This window comes from Melampsora larici-populina (genome assembly GCF_000204055.1).
Source record: "Melampsora larici-populina 98AG31 unplaced genomic scaffold MELLAscaffold_65, whole genome shotgun sequence".
NCBI classification, from domain to species: Eukaryota; Fungi; Basidiomycota; class Pucciniomycetes; order Pucciniales; family Melampsoraceae; genus Melampsora; species Melampsora laricis-populina.
The window spans coordinates 76,626-92,923 of NW_006768829.1; the positions used below are offsets into that span (position 1 = coordinate 76,626).

The following is a 16,298-nucleotide window of genomic DNA, read 5'->3' on the forward strand; positions in this document are numbered from 1 at the left end:
GAGATATCTTTCTTTGATTGTTAAATTTTGATGTTAGCTTCAATGGTGGTCTCGTCTTTGTCTTTGAGTGTTGGTGTTGGTGTTGGTGTTGGTGTTGAAGTGTGATTTGATGGTTTTGATTGGATTCTACAAATCGGGGTCATTGAAGCTGTGACACATCTCGATCAGGTACAAGCATATTTCACATCCTCATCTCTATACATACGCTTAACCGTCATGAAACTCAACTCAAACCTCAACAGCATCCATTGGGTTTATTGGCTAGCTCTCACTTCCTCCAATCATACCTAGGATCACTATCGGTTCCACCACTCTGCATCAATCTCGATCATCGCTGTGGAATCTACGAAGCCGTGATATGTCAAGTCTAGCTCAAATCCGGCTTCATTTCCAAAGTGCAGACTCATCGACCAATTATATGATATCATTTGCTTCATCGAATTTAAAGGACTAGGAGGGAAGCTACATTATGAGATATTAAAGGTCATCAATCGAACACGTTACGAACACATCGTCCTCTTCGCTTCGAATTTATCGGCTGACCAGAAAACGAGCACTGGATCGAGCGCGGTTAGCCAGAGGATATGAGCTTTTATCCTGATGAGCTCGGGTCAGAACTCAACTTGACATTTCTCAAGACGGACGATTATCGATCAGTTTCGATTCCTAGGGATCATGATGGACCCGATAACCTTAGTCGCCCGTCTACCGTCCAAACAAGGCCAACATTAAAGGGGTGATAAACAGAGGTGGATAACAATGAACTTCAAAAGAAGCTGTGGAAAAAGGAGAAAGTTGTGATGGAAAAGGTTTTTGGTTGTACATCTAGTATGTTACTGAATGTAAGTTAGATATGGTCAATTTCATCTACTCATGTTCCGCACACTTTACTTATACTTGCAATTCAAAACCTTCCAAACAAGGATTTACAGCTTCAAGATCAATGAAAAGCTCAGCAACCAGGGATTACACGAATAGGATAGGCAAAGATATCACAAAGAGAGGGGAAGAGATGGGGTTTTGAGAGGCATTCATGTAGACAAGTCTCTTGCACATCTTGTTCTTACCCATCTTCACTACCATGTAAAGTGTTTGTTATCATGTTTATTTCATTTTCACAAAGAAACAATTGTTATAGAAACTATTTGATAACCTCTTTGAATTTCGCATATTGTATCTTACAGAGTTTCAGCCTTGTAGCCTGTTGATGGGATAATCGATTTTCTACCTCGTCACCTTTGAAATACATCCCCATTGGGCCACTTTTATCGTTCCATGAGATACAACAATTGCGTATTAACTGACAAGTCAAAGATTAATATTTATCACATTCAATCAAGGTAAAAAATCCAAGGTCACGATCTTGTATGAGGACTGATATCACTAATACCGAATCAGATTCACTAAACAGGTAGAATTAGCTGCACACGAATGCTGGTATCAAAATCTGACATGAAGCACTTAAAATTTTCAGAGGCCAAGTCACAGAAAATTATCAAGGAGATCGTCGCCTGCACACGTAGAGGTTTGAAGCGAAATGTTCGGAATCTTCTTAGGATTGAGTTCTTTGTGATTCAATTGTACTGTGATGATATCATGATCAGTATCTCAATAAAGTCTTTTTTGTGGGTGAGTTACTTATGTCAATCCAAACTGACTGCTGAATTATATCTTCCAAGTCAATGCGAAGCTGGATATCACGCCGGAGGATACGAAACAGCTCTCGATACAAGACAGAATATTGAGGGAAGGGAGAAAATGTGGCTGGGGGCAATAACGAAGATTTCAAAGATACAAATTGATGGGTATGGTAACTGTCTAACTTCTTCTCATACAAATGGTGTCAAAGGATTCTCGAGATGACTGTTCTGAATATTGTATTTTGTGGTCCAAAGTGTCCCCCGTTGTAGGTTCATGACGGACAATACGATTCTCTACGATGTCTACGAAACCGGTCTCATTACAATAAATTGACAAAATATGGTTTGATAACTAAGATTTCAAAGATACAAATTAATGGGTATTGTAAATGTCTTACTATTTCGCATACAAACTCAAGATAACTGTTCTAAATATTGTGTTGTGGTATATAGGGTCTTTCCGCTGTAGCCTTATGACGGACAACTCAATTCTCTACGTTGTCCATGTTGGAAGGCACGCGTTTTGGGTCACTTATTTCCGTGGGAATCAAAATAGGATCTGGGACGTTTTTAATTGGACAATGAATTATAAGTCAAGGACCGGCATCTAACGCGTTCGATAAAATTAATGGCACTCTGAGGGAGGGTAGCAAAAGTGACATCTAATGATTACAAAGCAGGGATCACAGCTTTAAATATGAATTTCAATGAAAACCGAGTGAATTTGTTTTAAAATTAGAACTAGCTCAAAATCTGAATGAGAGTGGGTGAATCGTTACAAAAACACTTCAGAAATCGAGGCACTGCAAACAAGTGGAGACGTAGAGCGAATCATCAGTATAATGTGGAAGAGTTGAATGAATTGGAAGAAGTGAAGAATTGAGATTAGAAAGAGATAACATACCTTGATAAACTCAAATCAAGTTTATTAGACTTCGCGATGTAGAAAAGGACGAGGAGGACCCGGAAGACCGCAGTTTGAGGGACCTTCGCCTAAGATCAATTGGCAAATCAAAAATCAGTTAAAAGAATGGTTCATAAAATCGCCACAGAAAAGAAGACTAGGAAAGATGACATACCTAGATCAATGGCAACGAATTCGGATGGAAGAGTGTTTTGAGGAGTGCTGTTCGATGGACCTTCACCTAAAATCAATCATCAAATCAGAAATTACTTAGAAGAATGGTTTATACAATTGCCACAAAAAAGAAGAATAGGAGAGATAACATACCTAGATCAATGACAACAAACTCGGATGGAAGAGTGTCTTGAGGATGGCTGTTTGAGGGACCTTCACCTAAAATCAGTCGTCAAATCGAAAGTTAGTTACAAGAATGGTTTATAAAATCGCCACAAAGAAGAAGACCTGGAGAGATAACATACCTAGATCAATGACAACAAATTCGGATGGAAGAGTGTTTTGAGGAGTTTGAGTTTGAGGAGTGGGTGATACGACATCAACTGGTTTTGGAGTAGGAGTGACTGGACCGAGTTCGATTTCGTCTTTGGTGTCGGAGGAAGAATTCTTAGAAGGGATTTCGAGAAGAGTATAAAGTGTATGTGAATGAAGAAAAGCACAAAGAAGAATGATGTACAACTTTTTAACAATCAATTTTAAAAGAAACTCTTGGGGAACTTTGTGTGAAGAAGAGATCTTCCAACTACTCCAGATCAAGATGAAGATATTAAAGAAACTCAAAGGAAGATAAATCAAGAGGGTTTTTTTAAAACGGTGACCGAAGACATTATTCAGATTCATGATGACTTGATAAAGAGGTTGAAGAGAAGGATGAAAGTTTGAAGAAAGTGTTGTGAAGGTCTTTTTTGGTTTTGGGATGGTCGATTTGAGTAGTGGTAAAAAGTGGGAAGGGTGAAGGAAGCCTTTTGCAAAAAGTAAGCTTTTTATACTTGAGAAATACAACTGTGAAGCTGATCGACACTTGACATACCTGTAACATGCATCATCAGCTTTTTTGATTAATGTGATAATGCTCAAAGTGTATTGTGAGTATGCATTATTTGTGATCGGTAGTATTTGCCTGTGTGATGGCATTACACCACCGGTGTAGTACGCGCTAATAAACATGTTTTTGTGCTTTGTTCAAAGACCGCAACTTCAAGCATCAATCAAGCAAACCAACGTTAATTACCCTTCTCGATTTTTCCACCACAAAACAGCTGTCTTCGGTTGAATTTCTTGCACCGTTTTAGAGGTCAGAATGGATGATCCTTTCTATGCTGTTGAAGCAGTTTTAACAAAATTAAGCTGATGACAGGATTGTTTGAACACTTTGATAATCCTGTGGTCGATGTTTCCGGTGAAACAACGTGTGAGGTTCCGCACTCAAAGCCTTCAATCCTCATCAGTTAGACATACTAATATAAAGTTAATTCCATCACAGACTCATTCTTGACATCGCTTCAGACTTTATCTGAATGTAAGAAGTATTTCCTATTGATCCCTTGAATCGTGAGCCAAGCTTTAACTCCCGTTTTGTTCTCACACTTCAAGGATCAATATGCAATCTATTCAATAGGATGATATCAAAGAAAATGGTTGATACCTTCTCATCAATTTATTCTCAGGTCTTAAGTCTCAAGTTTGCGGTCGTCCAAGTGAGGACACCAGTTTTATCGTCTTTTAAGCCGACTAAAGCACTAACCTAACCATTCCTGATCCTCCAATCTCTTTCACTCATTCTGCATTGAAGAAGCTGATGATAGAAAGTATGTAATTACTATATAGAGGACATTTGATCGCATAATATTCCTATTACTAACTAAAAAGGAATCACAAGCAAATTCACTAGGTACCCTGACTTACTAAATCAGAAATTTGATCAAATCTTTTGACCACTTTTCCAAAACTTGTTCAATATTTTTATATTCTGACAATATGAATTTTAAACAACTTCAACTGGATCCAAATGATCGATCTATGCAACTGGGATAGCTTTTTGAATTTATGCGCAATGTCGTCCTCAGTCAGGTAAAAAAAGAGTATTTTGATTTATTCATGTGGTCCAAGGTGAGGATTGATGGTTGATCCATCTTTGTCACTTCTCCTATGAGTTGATGTGTGCATGTGCGTGCATTTTCATATGTGAATCACATCAGAGTGGCTTGCTAAAGACTTGGTGCACTTTGGTTTATTTTCCCTTGATTGTGATCATCCTGGTGATACTAATACTATCCATGTCATAGAACCGAGATGAGTAGAGTTTTCTTCCTCAAGATGTGATACCTTGTCTCCCTCATCTCACTCTTGAGTTTCACTCTTTCTAATTTTTCTCTCTTTGGAAAGACAGACTCGGTCTTCATCCAAACAATCATGTATCCCATCATCATGGTGGGTTTTACAAATTGTATCCTCCTCCCCTCGAGCTAACATTAGGTTCATCTGGTTATCACTGCCTTTGCATTTCATTCTTTGTCTTTAACATGTGCTTTTGAAATCCATCTCTTGGCCTTTTTGTTCTACAATTCTAAAGTAAAAATCATATGCATGAATCATTGAGCCAGATCATTCCACCTGGAACAATTTTTTGAATACCATGTTGAATTCATGTTTTATCACGTACACTAGCAACCATCCCACTATTCTAATTTGTTCTTTTGTTCTTTTTGTTCCTTCCCGTCTGAGCCTTGTATCCACTCTTCCGATTGTGGTGAATGATACTCACAACTACCACTGTTTGCTTAACCTATGTCTAGAAAGATTCTGCACTATATAAAGAGCTCATGTTTGCGTGCTTCAACTGTTTTTCTTCACTCAAACATATTTCTCTTTTGTTTGTGCCACCTTACAACAGGTGCTCCTTTCTTTCTTCACTTATTAGTGAACTCTAGCCATAGCGCTCTCCTATCACTAATACGTGATTCTTTACCAGGTCTGCTTAGTGTTCAATGCTCTTTGTCATACTGTAGTTTTTGTGCTCATGGGAATTTGACTCAAACATATTTCTCTTTTGTTTGTGCCACCTTACAACAGGTGCTCCTTTCTTTCTTCACTTATTAGTGAACTCTAGCCATAGCGCTCTCCTATCACTAATACGTGATTCTTTACCAGGTGCTCCTTTCTTTCTTCACTTATTAGTGAACTCTAGCCATAGCGCTCTCCTATCACTAATACGTGATTCTTTACCAGACACCTGCCGTTTCTTATTTTATCATACCAGTATTGTTGGTCATGAATTGTTCCAAGGTGTCTATGGGCACATCCAAATTTGAGATGTCCAATCACAAGGGGGATCTTCTTCAAGTATGCCTGTCAACACAACCCAACAAATTTATTTGGCATCAGCAGGCTTCAGTGCTGTCTTGGACCTTGGCGCAAGGATACAGAAGACAAACTTGGCCGGGAGTGAGGTTTTAACTGGTTTTCTGAGCCATTGTATGGAGTGGATTGTCTGTTCTGCTAATGTTTGTTTGATTTTCTCAATCTTCAAGTAATATTCCATTGGCACTAAATCTATAACTCGTGGGGAAACAGCAGCGGATGTAATCAGATTGAGGTCAGCTAGAATTGTCCAAGTGCTTCTGTTGTCTAGCGGCCATTCCGCTCCAGATTGCATTGCCATGAAAAGTTTAATGCTTCCAAATTATAGGCTTGCTGCTCCGTGAACTTTGATATTTTGTCCTGAAATCTTGATGTCAAGTTGAGTTAAGGTGTTGTTGACACAGTTTACAATTTCCAATGACTTGATTCCATCAAACACCTTTTTGCCTTCAACTTTGATGACACAGATCACAACATGGCTGGGGCAAAAGACATTGATGATCATGTTAGTTGATGGTGGTTTTGGGGTCTGGCTTGATGTGACTTTCAGTCCTTTCATTGATACCATAGTTCCAGCTGCAGGTTTTGCCAGTAAGATGTTTTGATTTGGGGAGTTAGGTTGAGCCAAGTTTGTGGTTTGTGATTCAACTAACACTTTCATCTGAGGTTGAATTTTATCTACTTGTTTGACAGCTTCATTCTAAACCTTAAGTGGAGCTTCCATTGCATGTAGTTTGAGTTCTGTTTCTGTCATCCAGAGACTCACAGCCAATACATTTTCTACTAATTAATTTGCTGATTTGATCATGTCTGCATTTTTGAGTCCATCATTTGAAAGCTGCTCCAGTATCTGAGATAACAACTTGATTTCGATCCTTTGATCAGTTGAGAGTGCTTGAGGTGCTTCCAGGTCCAAGATCTGATTGTTTGGCATTGCAGGTTTACACATGTATGAGATGTCTGGGTGGCTTGAGTTTGGGTTGAAATGTCTCTTACTGGTGGTAGAGAAGGGATCAGGTGGCATACAGGTTTTCTGTGAGCAATGGGATAAGATATACATATGTTGATGATGGGATATGGTGATGAGGTTGAACAAAAAATAGATTGGAACACAATTACAAAGTCACTGTGGAAAATTTAACTGTAGTGGTTTGAGTTCAAAATTCTTGGTCTGTGCAAGTATATCACAAGACTACAAGGGCCTTCAAGATGTGCTCAGAAGAGCCCATGTATGTAAGGTTCCCAATTTTACACACCTGTGGTACTTAGAGCAACAAGAATTCAAATCATTACCCTTATTTGATGATCTGCATAAAGACAATGATCTGTATAAAGACAAAGAAATCTATACAAAAATGAGCACCATTTGTGTTAGGAAGCTCAGTACTACAACAACCAAAAGTAAGGCTAGGTTGTGTGGTGCCCCCACTGTTGTGCAACAGCGCCAAAGAAAGTTGAATTGTCAGTAACACAACAAATGTTGTTGTGGCCCAGGGATTTTGTTGTGCGGCAGGTCAGGCGTAGATTTAATTCTGTGGTGTGGTGTGGTGTGGTGTGGTCAAAGAAATTGCAACATGTGCATTACTGGCCAAAGGTTGTTTAGGAGAACTCACAAAGTCCCAAAAATGTGTATGTACTTCTTAAACTTTGATCCAAAAACCAATCCAAAGAAATCATCAAACTCTCACAAACATAAAATGAAACCTTTTGAAAAATCTTAAATTAAATCAAATGACTTTCTCCACACCATTCTTGAAAAAGATAATCATCAAAAAAAATAGGATTCCAGTATAAACAGTGACACCACCCTTCATTCTTGGTCCATTCATCCACTTACAGGCCTACAAAGTCACTGTGTCAACATTTGTGTAATTTGTGTAGCACATCAACGTGCACACACAAAAGACTTTCCTTAGACCCTGTAAAGACCCATCAAAGAGGTGCCACAACAGGTGCATCTTCCCCTTATCAACTGGGACATTGAAAGTCAGTTGACCCCAGCTGATGACAAAGGATCCCACAAATCCTATGAATAAAGCACTATTCACAAAGGGCGCTCAACAACAATCTCAGTCTAAATCCGACCAACAGACTTTCAGATTTGTTTCAGAACTCTCCATGTGTGTATGTCAACATGCTATATGAATATTGACACAGTGAAGTTATGATAAACCCTTGAGCCCTACTTTTTTTTAAACAAAACACTTTGGTATGTGATTTTTTTGTGATTTTTTTAAAAAAACAGACAAGTTTTTTAAATTTTATGGTGTTTTTTTTCTGCAAATATACGGTTAACAGCATTTGGGACACCTAAAAAGGTCTCCCGAGTTTTTAAATCTATGGTATCTTTTGCAACATTGGACAACTTGTTTGACTGTAAAATACCGTAAATTTCTTGACTTGAAACCCCCTATTATAAAGGCTTCATACAGTACAAATCTAACCTTACCATGTGTTTTTTTTTTGAAAAAAATACAGTCAAACCTGAGCCAATAGGGGGTTTCAAGTTGGAGGTTTTTATGCATTTTTACACTACAACAAATTGCCCTTTGTTGTAAGATATGTGTGAATTTTTTGAAGCGGGACACCTTTATCTAAATTAAAAACACAGTCATTCCAATATTGCTTGTTGCACCTGTTTGAAAAAAGAAAGGATCCCGGTATAGACACCCCCCTATTTTGGTCCCTGCACCCCCTTACAGGCCTAAGTAGTTATGATTAAGTCTTGGGCCTATGGCCGAGCCTGTCTTCACTCTTGAGCCTTTGTATCAAAATCTCCACATAGACTGTCTCATAAACCGTGATCCCTTCACCTTTTTCTTTACCAAGAGCCTTTCAATGAGTTTTAGAATACTCCTTCAAGCCTGTACATCCTGGGAAGAAGCTGAAAGTGACCTCTCTGCATGTGTCAAAAAGGCTGGACCAAAGGCCAATTCTCAGCAAACACCTCAAAAACTTTGCTTTCATCTTTGTACACGTATGACCTCCAGAATTTAACACATACAATGTAGAATGTGTAAAGTCATTGTCTCCCTTAATTTGTTTACGTGTAAAAAGCTCTGGTCTGTTTCCATAAACAATTGTTCAGATTGGAATTTGTTAACATATGCAATCATTTTGAGTCAATCAAAATATTCTTGTCAATTGATCCTACTTCCTCATCATGACATTAAACCAAAATGTATGTAAACCTCCCTCTTGGGTTCCAATTTGGTGTGACCTTTCAAATCCCTATTGATAAATCTTTCTGGAAGATAATGGCGTGATTTTTGGTTGAAACTGGCATTGGTATTTGTAACTCTCAAGCTCTGTTTCATAAACCTTTCCCAGGGAATGTCAAGATTCCCTTGATTTGCTAGGCTCAATTGTTTAGGGCCCGTTCGGCTGGAAACCAAATACGGTTTTTGGCCAAATACTCCACCAAAGCCAAAAATCGTATTTGGCCAAATACGGTTTTTGGTTTTCAACAAAAAGAGCAGCGTTCGGCAACGGTCTTTGATCAAAACCAAAAACGGTTTTTGATCAAAAAATCTTCAATTTTGAAAAACAGCCCTGAGGCTGTTTTTGAGACCAAAAAGTGTTTTTGGGCTCATTTGCCCCTCCATTTTGATTTTTCATTGACCGATTTGGTCGACTGTTTGGTAAACGAAAAAGCCGAATTTCGAGTTTTTCAATCTGCCCCTTGAAAAAGGGCCAGATCGAAAAATCGTTTTTGTGTAACGATTTTTTCGAAATCCAGCCGAACGGGCCCTTACATTTTTGTAAATAATGCAAGTTTTGTCAGTTTTATCTCAAAAGATAGGACCTTAAGGCTTTATCATAATTACTTAGGCCTCTAAGGGGTTGCAGGGACCAAAACAGGGGGGGTGTCTATACTGGGATCCAAAAGAAAAAGTTTGTGAGCTTGAAACCTAAGTTCTAACCAGTTAAAACTTGGAAATCAGCTGTATTTCCTTGAATGACAGCCAATTTCAAAGTTTTATCAAGTAAAAACTTAGGTTTCACCTAGTTTCACTTTTTCTTTTTCAAAACAGAGCAACAAGAAATATCAGAATGGCTGTATGTCTGTTTTACAAAAATTATTTTTTATGAACAACTTGTCCAAATTTTTGAAAAATATGTAAAATATATTATAATCAAACTTGAAACCCCCTATTACTAATGCATAATTTGAGGAGACAATTTTTACTATGCATTATCACAGGTTATACAAATAGGCATAAATCACCATAATAAATGTTTGTATGCTTTGAGAGGCCTAAATGCATATTTCAATACATTATGATGGGTGTTTTGTCAAAATTATACAACTTTAAAAAAGGATCCCACTATTTCGAGCCCCCTTAGGAGAACCCCGGCGCCCCTCGGGTTTTGACTATTACCCGCGTGGGCCGACAAAACTTGAAGGTTAGCAGCCAGATTTTCGCATAGTCGGACCTTTAGGGCTGCTTGCGAGGGCGCATTCACACCACTCTCCCCCGTATGACTTGTTCTGCGCCCTTGGGAGCCCTTGGGTCGTCAAATAGAGCAACAAAGAATCCAGTCACATCCAATCTCCAGCTATCATTGAGCACCATCGTCCATCAATTCATCAATTCTCTCGATCAAGTCTATCCATCATCAATTCAATCCAATCTTTGAATCTTCATCATCACAACAAAAAACCACATTATGTGGACCTAGCATCAATCAATCCATTTCATCTATCTTATCTCAACATCCATCTTCAACCGATACATCATCATATTATCTTAATAATAGTGGAACAGATTCAAAAATTTAAGAGCAACTTGATGTGAATAGAAGAACAGGTCGTCATGAAACTTTAGCTATTCGCATTGGAGTGATAGACACCCGAACCAGCCCTACGACTACACGGACATCAAGTAAAGTTGATATACGATTTCAGCAGCCTCTCATGTAGATGTAGCCACTTTCCCGGTGACTTATTAACTTATGGTATGCAGTATGATGATCCTTATAAAACAAACCTCTGGTATGACCTTCTTGTGTTATATCGGTCTGGTTTTAACCACAGCGCTTGGCTCGTTGCTTATGCTTGGTTGTGGATTATCAACCTACGCCCACAAATGGGTTTGTTTTTTAGGGACTTTGTTGAATTTACTGCTTGGTACAAGTATTTGGTTTTGCTTTCAATTCATTTGATTTTGGATATCACAAACCATTGTAGTTATTGGTATTTCTAACCTTCTACCTCAACTGTGATGTTTTATCTTGAATATGTTTACCTGTTCTTTGAATGAAACCAATATCGACTTGGCTGAACCTCAATGAGCTGTAGCGGACGTTCGGTTGACTTATAAAATAAGGCGAAATAAACTTAAAGTCGCGCCCCTCAAAGGAGCCCCTTTCTTTCGAAAAGGGGCTACAAATCTCTTGAAGCCCCCCGGGTAAACCCGAGGGGGGCGCCGGATATCGGATAGGGGGCTAGAAATAGTGGGATCCTTTGATAAATCTTGATTGCTATGTATGTAGTTCACCGCAGTTAGATGCAAAGATATTTAACCAGTTGGATTTCTTTGAAAATTGTATGATGAGCTCAGCTTTGCGCATGTAAAAACTATGTGTGTGATATGCGTTATTTGTAGATTAGATTCTGGAGCACATGTTTCTAACTTGTAAGGCCCTTTGGATGATTTGGATTTGAGACCTGTCATCCCGTTTGGACTTAAATGATTAACATAAAGTAAATATACTCATCACTCTAAGTAGCGATATATTTTCTTGTGACTTATACCAGGTTCCATGACAAGTTTTTCTAAAGAGATTTGGGAATCGAATTTTTCAAAAGAAATGATCTCACTCATTTGTTTTTTTGTTTGAAAAAAATCATTTCTTATATTTCGATCAAAAAAGATTCATTATTAATAAAAATTCATAACATTAATCATAAGACAGAACAAAAAAGAGATCCAAAATCCAAAGATAACAAAACAAAACAATTAAAACTAGATAGATCAAAAGAAAAAAAAGGTAGCATAATTGTTCGCCCCCCCCCCAAAAAAACCAAGAAATCCAAATCAAAGAGTCTTATTTCATCTTTCCATTAATTTAGGATTATCTTTAACACTTCCCCAAAACCGTTTCATGAAACCTAAAGAATCCAAAACAAAAAAAAACCTTATCAATAAAACCAAACCCCATAAAGAAAAAACACACACAAAAACTAACCTTGTTTGGATTTTGTTCCTTTCTTACCACCAAACCATCTACGAACGACCGTTCCACTTTCTCTTTCGATTTGATAAGCCGTCATAGTAGAAGGATGATCGGTACTAATCTTAGGATTAGGTGTATGCATCGGACCCGGAGGAGTGACGTGTTCGTATACAGTCTCAAAGACAGGTGAGAGTGCTGGTGGAGTAGAAGCTGTAGGTTGACCTGAACCGGTAGTAGGAGGAGTCGTACTAGTGGGATCCGTTGGAGATCGTTTAGTTAAAGGTTTTTGTTGGTTTGCGAAACCAAAGGATGGATCATATTTAGGTGCATAAACTCCTGCAAATGGGTTTGTGGAGGTACTTGAAGAACTTGATTGAGAGACTGATGAAGAACTTGAAGGATTAGAGGAAGGCGAAGAAGAAGAGGAAGGAGAAGAAGAAGATTCAGTTGACTTGTTATTTGATTTGGTTTCTTTTGCATTTTTCTTGGACGGATTAGAGTCTTGCATATCTTCTTCTCTTGGAGGAATCGATTGAACTGTATTTTCAGCTTGGGTAGGTGAAGGCTTTGATGATAAGTTCAAGTCGGATAATTCGATGAAAGAATGGACCGGATTGTTTCCGGTCTGTGAGATGAGTGCAGGACCAGTTAGTTCTGGAGATCTCCTATTGACAGTAGGGTCTGAAAGAACAGTATCATTAAGTGAGATCTGAGGCATAGTAGAATTTGATGAGTTTGAAACTGGATTCAAAGCAGGATCAGGTTTAAGTCCATGGCTAGCAATCAAAGCGTTCAAATCGATCCTGTTCTCTCCAATAGGTTGTTCATTTGTCATGACATAAGGTTGAGGTGATGTTCCAACAGAGAATTGATTGGTAGCTTGAGGTTTTTCTGGAGTAGGTGATACCTCTCGACTATTTCCTCCCAAGTAATTTGGAAGAGTAAGTCCATCGAGTGAATTAGAAGGTTGGATAGGTAAAGCTCCTCCTGCAGCAGCAAGAACAGAAGCTGGATCATCTGGAATGGGTCTGCAGGCGAAAGAAATATAACATCTCAGTAAAGAGTGACCATAAAATCTAAAACAAAAATACTCACAATGCGTTGAAGGAATGCCCTAGAGTTGATGTGGAGTTATCATCGGACGACATAGCCATTAAAGAGATGGGTAATGCCTTTGTGACCGTATCGGCTGGGATCGATCCTAAAGCAGTAGTAAGAGGACCTCCGACGACTGGTAATCCACCTGCAGTGTTTGACGCCATGTTGAGCACGTTGGATACTGCACTTCCCTTCGTCAATGGATCCAATGGTAATGATCCAATCGCACCGGAGACAGTACCACCCACGACTGGAAGACCACTAACCGCACCACTGACTGTACCCGTCGCACTTGATAATAAACCACCCTTTGTAAGACCATCGAGAGGGAGAGATCCGACTGCAGCTGATAAAGGTCCGCCAACTACTGGTAGACCACCAATAGCACCAGTAGCGGTTCCTGTTACACCTGCCAGCATACCTCCCTTGCTAGAACTATCGCTAGTGCTTGCGGTGGCTAAAATGTGAGGTACAGGTAAGGAACCCATCGTGTTTGAAAGTGTAGATCCCAAGACCGGAATACTAGAGACGGTTCCAGTAGTTTTGTCCAATGCACCTGAGAGTGGGGTGACCAAATTGGTGACTGTGTCGAGAGGTAATCCAGACATGATACCAGATAATGGAGCACCAACAACCGGAAGGCCGCCTACCGTGTTCTTCACCGTCGTAAGAAGGCCTTGACTATCCTTTCCACTGTTAGGTAAAACCGTGCCCACCACACCCTTGATGGTGTCACCAACCATGGGTAAAGACTCGAGAGGCCCAGAAAGCCCACTGACAAGCCCGCCTACAGGTCCGTCTGTTAATGCGTCAGTCAAACCAGATAAGGGAAGAGCCTGTAATACACCTGAAAGCATTCCACCGGCAACAGGAACTCCATTCGCGGTTTGAGTGAGCTTTTCGTCCAGACCGTTGATGAGTGATGGTGAGTGTTGGGCGCTCTTTGAGCCGGTAGATCCGTTATTAGAAGCATAATTGTTAGAAGGTTGGTTATTGGAAGATGGGGTGGCTTGAGGTAGAGGAATTGGTAGTTGAGACAATTCGGTTTTCAGCAGTGCAAGGTCAGTTGGCGAAAGTGATGAGATAAGTTGTGAGAAATCTCGCTTGTTCAAAGCTATCAAAGTGATTGAAAAAGGTAAATTTGGAACATTAGATATTTTCCTGAGCGGCTATAAAATCGATCTATGACATAGAGAGAAAGACTTTGCATCGAGAACTTACACATATCACGCTTGAGAACACTCAAGTCTACCCCCAAGTCTAACAGACCACCACCGCCACCACCGCCATTGCCACCACCACCTCCACCACCTCCACCACCGCTAGGAGCACTAGGAGCGCTTTGAGGTCGATCATTGTTTCTGTTATGACCGTTGCCAGAGTGAAGATTTGTTTGTGATCGTAGACTACCTCCGTTGAGTTGCGTATCAGAGTTCAAGTGAGTGCCACTTCCTTCATTATAATCTTGTTTCTTTGGCTGCTTATGAGGATGAGGGTGATTTTGTTGCTTTGGCTTAGGAGTATGTTCTGGCTTTGGAGGAGAGTGATGACGATGTGATGGTTTAGGATTATCATCATCACCTCCATTACCTCCATCATTACCACCACCATTCCCACCTCCACCTCCACCTCCGACGGACAAGTTGGCAGCAGCTTTGAGAAGATCACGTGCCTCGAGAGCCATTGGTGAGGGAGTTCGACGCGCCATGGTTGATCGACGACTCATAGGAGAAGGTGTTCGACGACCAAAGTATAAGGGATTCATCCTAGGAGATAATGCTCCATTCATATTGTTTTCTGATGGGCGAGGAGAAAGAAGACTGATGCATAAAAAATAAAATGAATTAGTAATCTGGCAAAATAATTATGTAAAAGATAATTGACTTACTTTGGATCCGGTGAATCAGGGATCGGAGCTGATAAGCCAACCTGGGCCACAGACAACGACGCAACGACGAAGGATTGTGAGAGCTTCATATTGATGAATAAGTGTTAAAGGTTAAGTAGTTTCGAGGGAGACGATTAATGAGTTCTTATTGAGGAGTAAAGGATAAGAGGCGATTTGAAAAAAGTTGAATGCGAGCAAAGGAGATAAGTTTAGAGGTACAGCACAGCTGTTTCAAATGAGAATGAGAAAGGAGGAATCGAATTTGTTGGTTTGAAAGGCGCAGCTCCCAAAGGTTTGAAGGTTTTAAGAAAGCTTATTGATTGATTAAAGAAGAATAAAATAGTCTTATTGATCTGAAGAGCACAGCCCTGAATGTTTTCGATATGAGGATAGAGGATAGGATAGGTGTTAAGAAGTTCACGACTTGGAGTAAAAGACCTGGGACCTGATGGAGAAAGCAGTACGTTTTATATCCCATTTGGTTTCGCCTCCATCTCAGTGTTATCAGTGTTGCAATGGATGGCAAGTTAGAGAAGTGATGACAGCCACAATGCTTTGTGTAGGCTGAAGGTTCTGTTCGTTCAACTCGGCCTCAGTTAGTCACAAACTCAAACAGAGTATCCGATGTGTCAATGTGTGTGTCTTTGCGTTGTGAGTCGCCCTCAAGATCGGTAAAAGTAGAGTAAGCAAGCCGTTAGTTGATATCGCCATCTAATGATTTAGGTGGATGGCAATTGGATACATCCTATTGATCAGTCTACGAGCTTTCAGGCTGGTCACAGACAACGCGGCAGATATGAAGCCATCTGAGCTCAGCCGGTATTGAAATGATCGACCGCTAGATCCAACCAAACCTCCACGCCACCTGAAAATAGGGATTTCGATTCGGACCACTTTCTTTCTGATATGGCTCATTGCTTCATCATGGTAGTGGGCTTCATGACGGTATGCTAAGAAAGATTTCTGATTGTCTGTTTTGCTTCAAGCGACACATCTCCAAAGACAAAACAAAGCGCAAAGATGTAGCTTGTGGGTGTGACTTTTCAAGTTTAGTCAGTGCCATGGACATAGCGCTTGAATAAGATGCGCTCAAAATGACTAAGAAGTTGGGTTTATACGAAGTTGATTTGAGAGGAAAGCAATTCGCCTTGAAAGGCTCAGCACAGCTCAGCGCTGTTTGAGATCGTCTGCCTGTTAAGTGTGACCTAAGAAG

General features: G+C 39.8%; 2 protein-coding genes across 2 annotated transcripts; both read right to left on the minus strand.

Annotated features, from left to right (window-relative positions):
• Positions 1-274: 274 nt before the first annotated feature.
• MELLADRAFT_57749 (uncharacterized protein) lies at positions 275-1,266 on the minus strand (the record flags this gene model as incomplete). The annotated part of the gene is made up of 3 exons (XM_007416834.1): positions 275-842; positions 933-1,090; positions 1,185-1,266. The coding sequence occupies 2 exons, from the start codon at positions 1,253-1,255 to the stop codon at positions 967-969; spliced, it is 195 nt and encodes a 64-aa protein (XP_007416896.1).
• A 10,709-nt stretch (positions 1,267-11,975) lies between these two features.
• Positions 11,976-15,174, minus strand: MELLADRAFT_112368 (uncharacterized protein; the record flags this gene model as incomplete). Its single annotated transcript, XM_007416897.1, has 5 exons — positions 11,976-12,034; positions 12,112-13,127; positions 13,195-14,311; positions 14,419-15,017; positions 15,086-15,174. The coding sequence occupies 5 exons, from the start codon at positions 15,172-15,174 to the stop codon at positions 11,976-11,978; spliced, it is 2,880 nt and encodes a 959-aa protein (XP_007416959.1).
• Between the last annotated feature and the right edge of the window lie 1,124 nt (positions 15,175-16,298).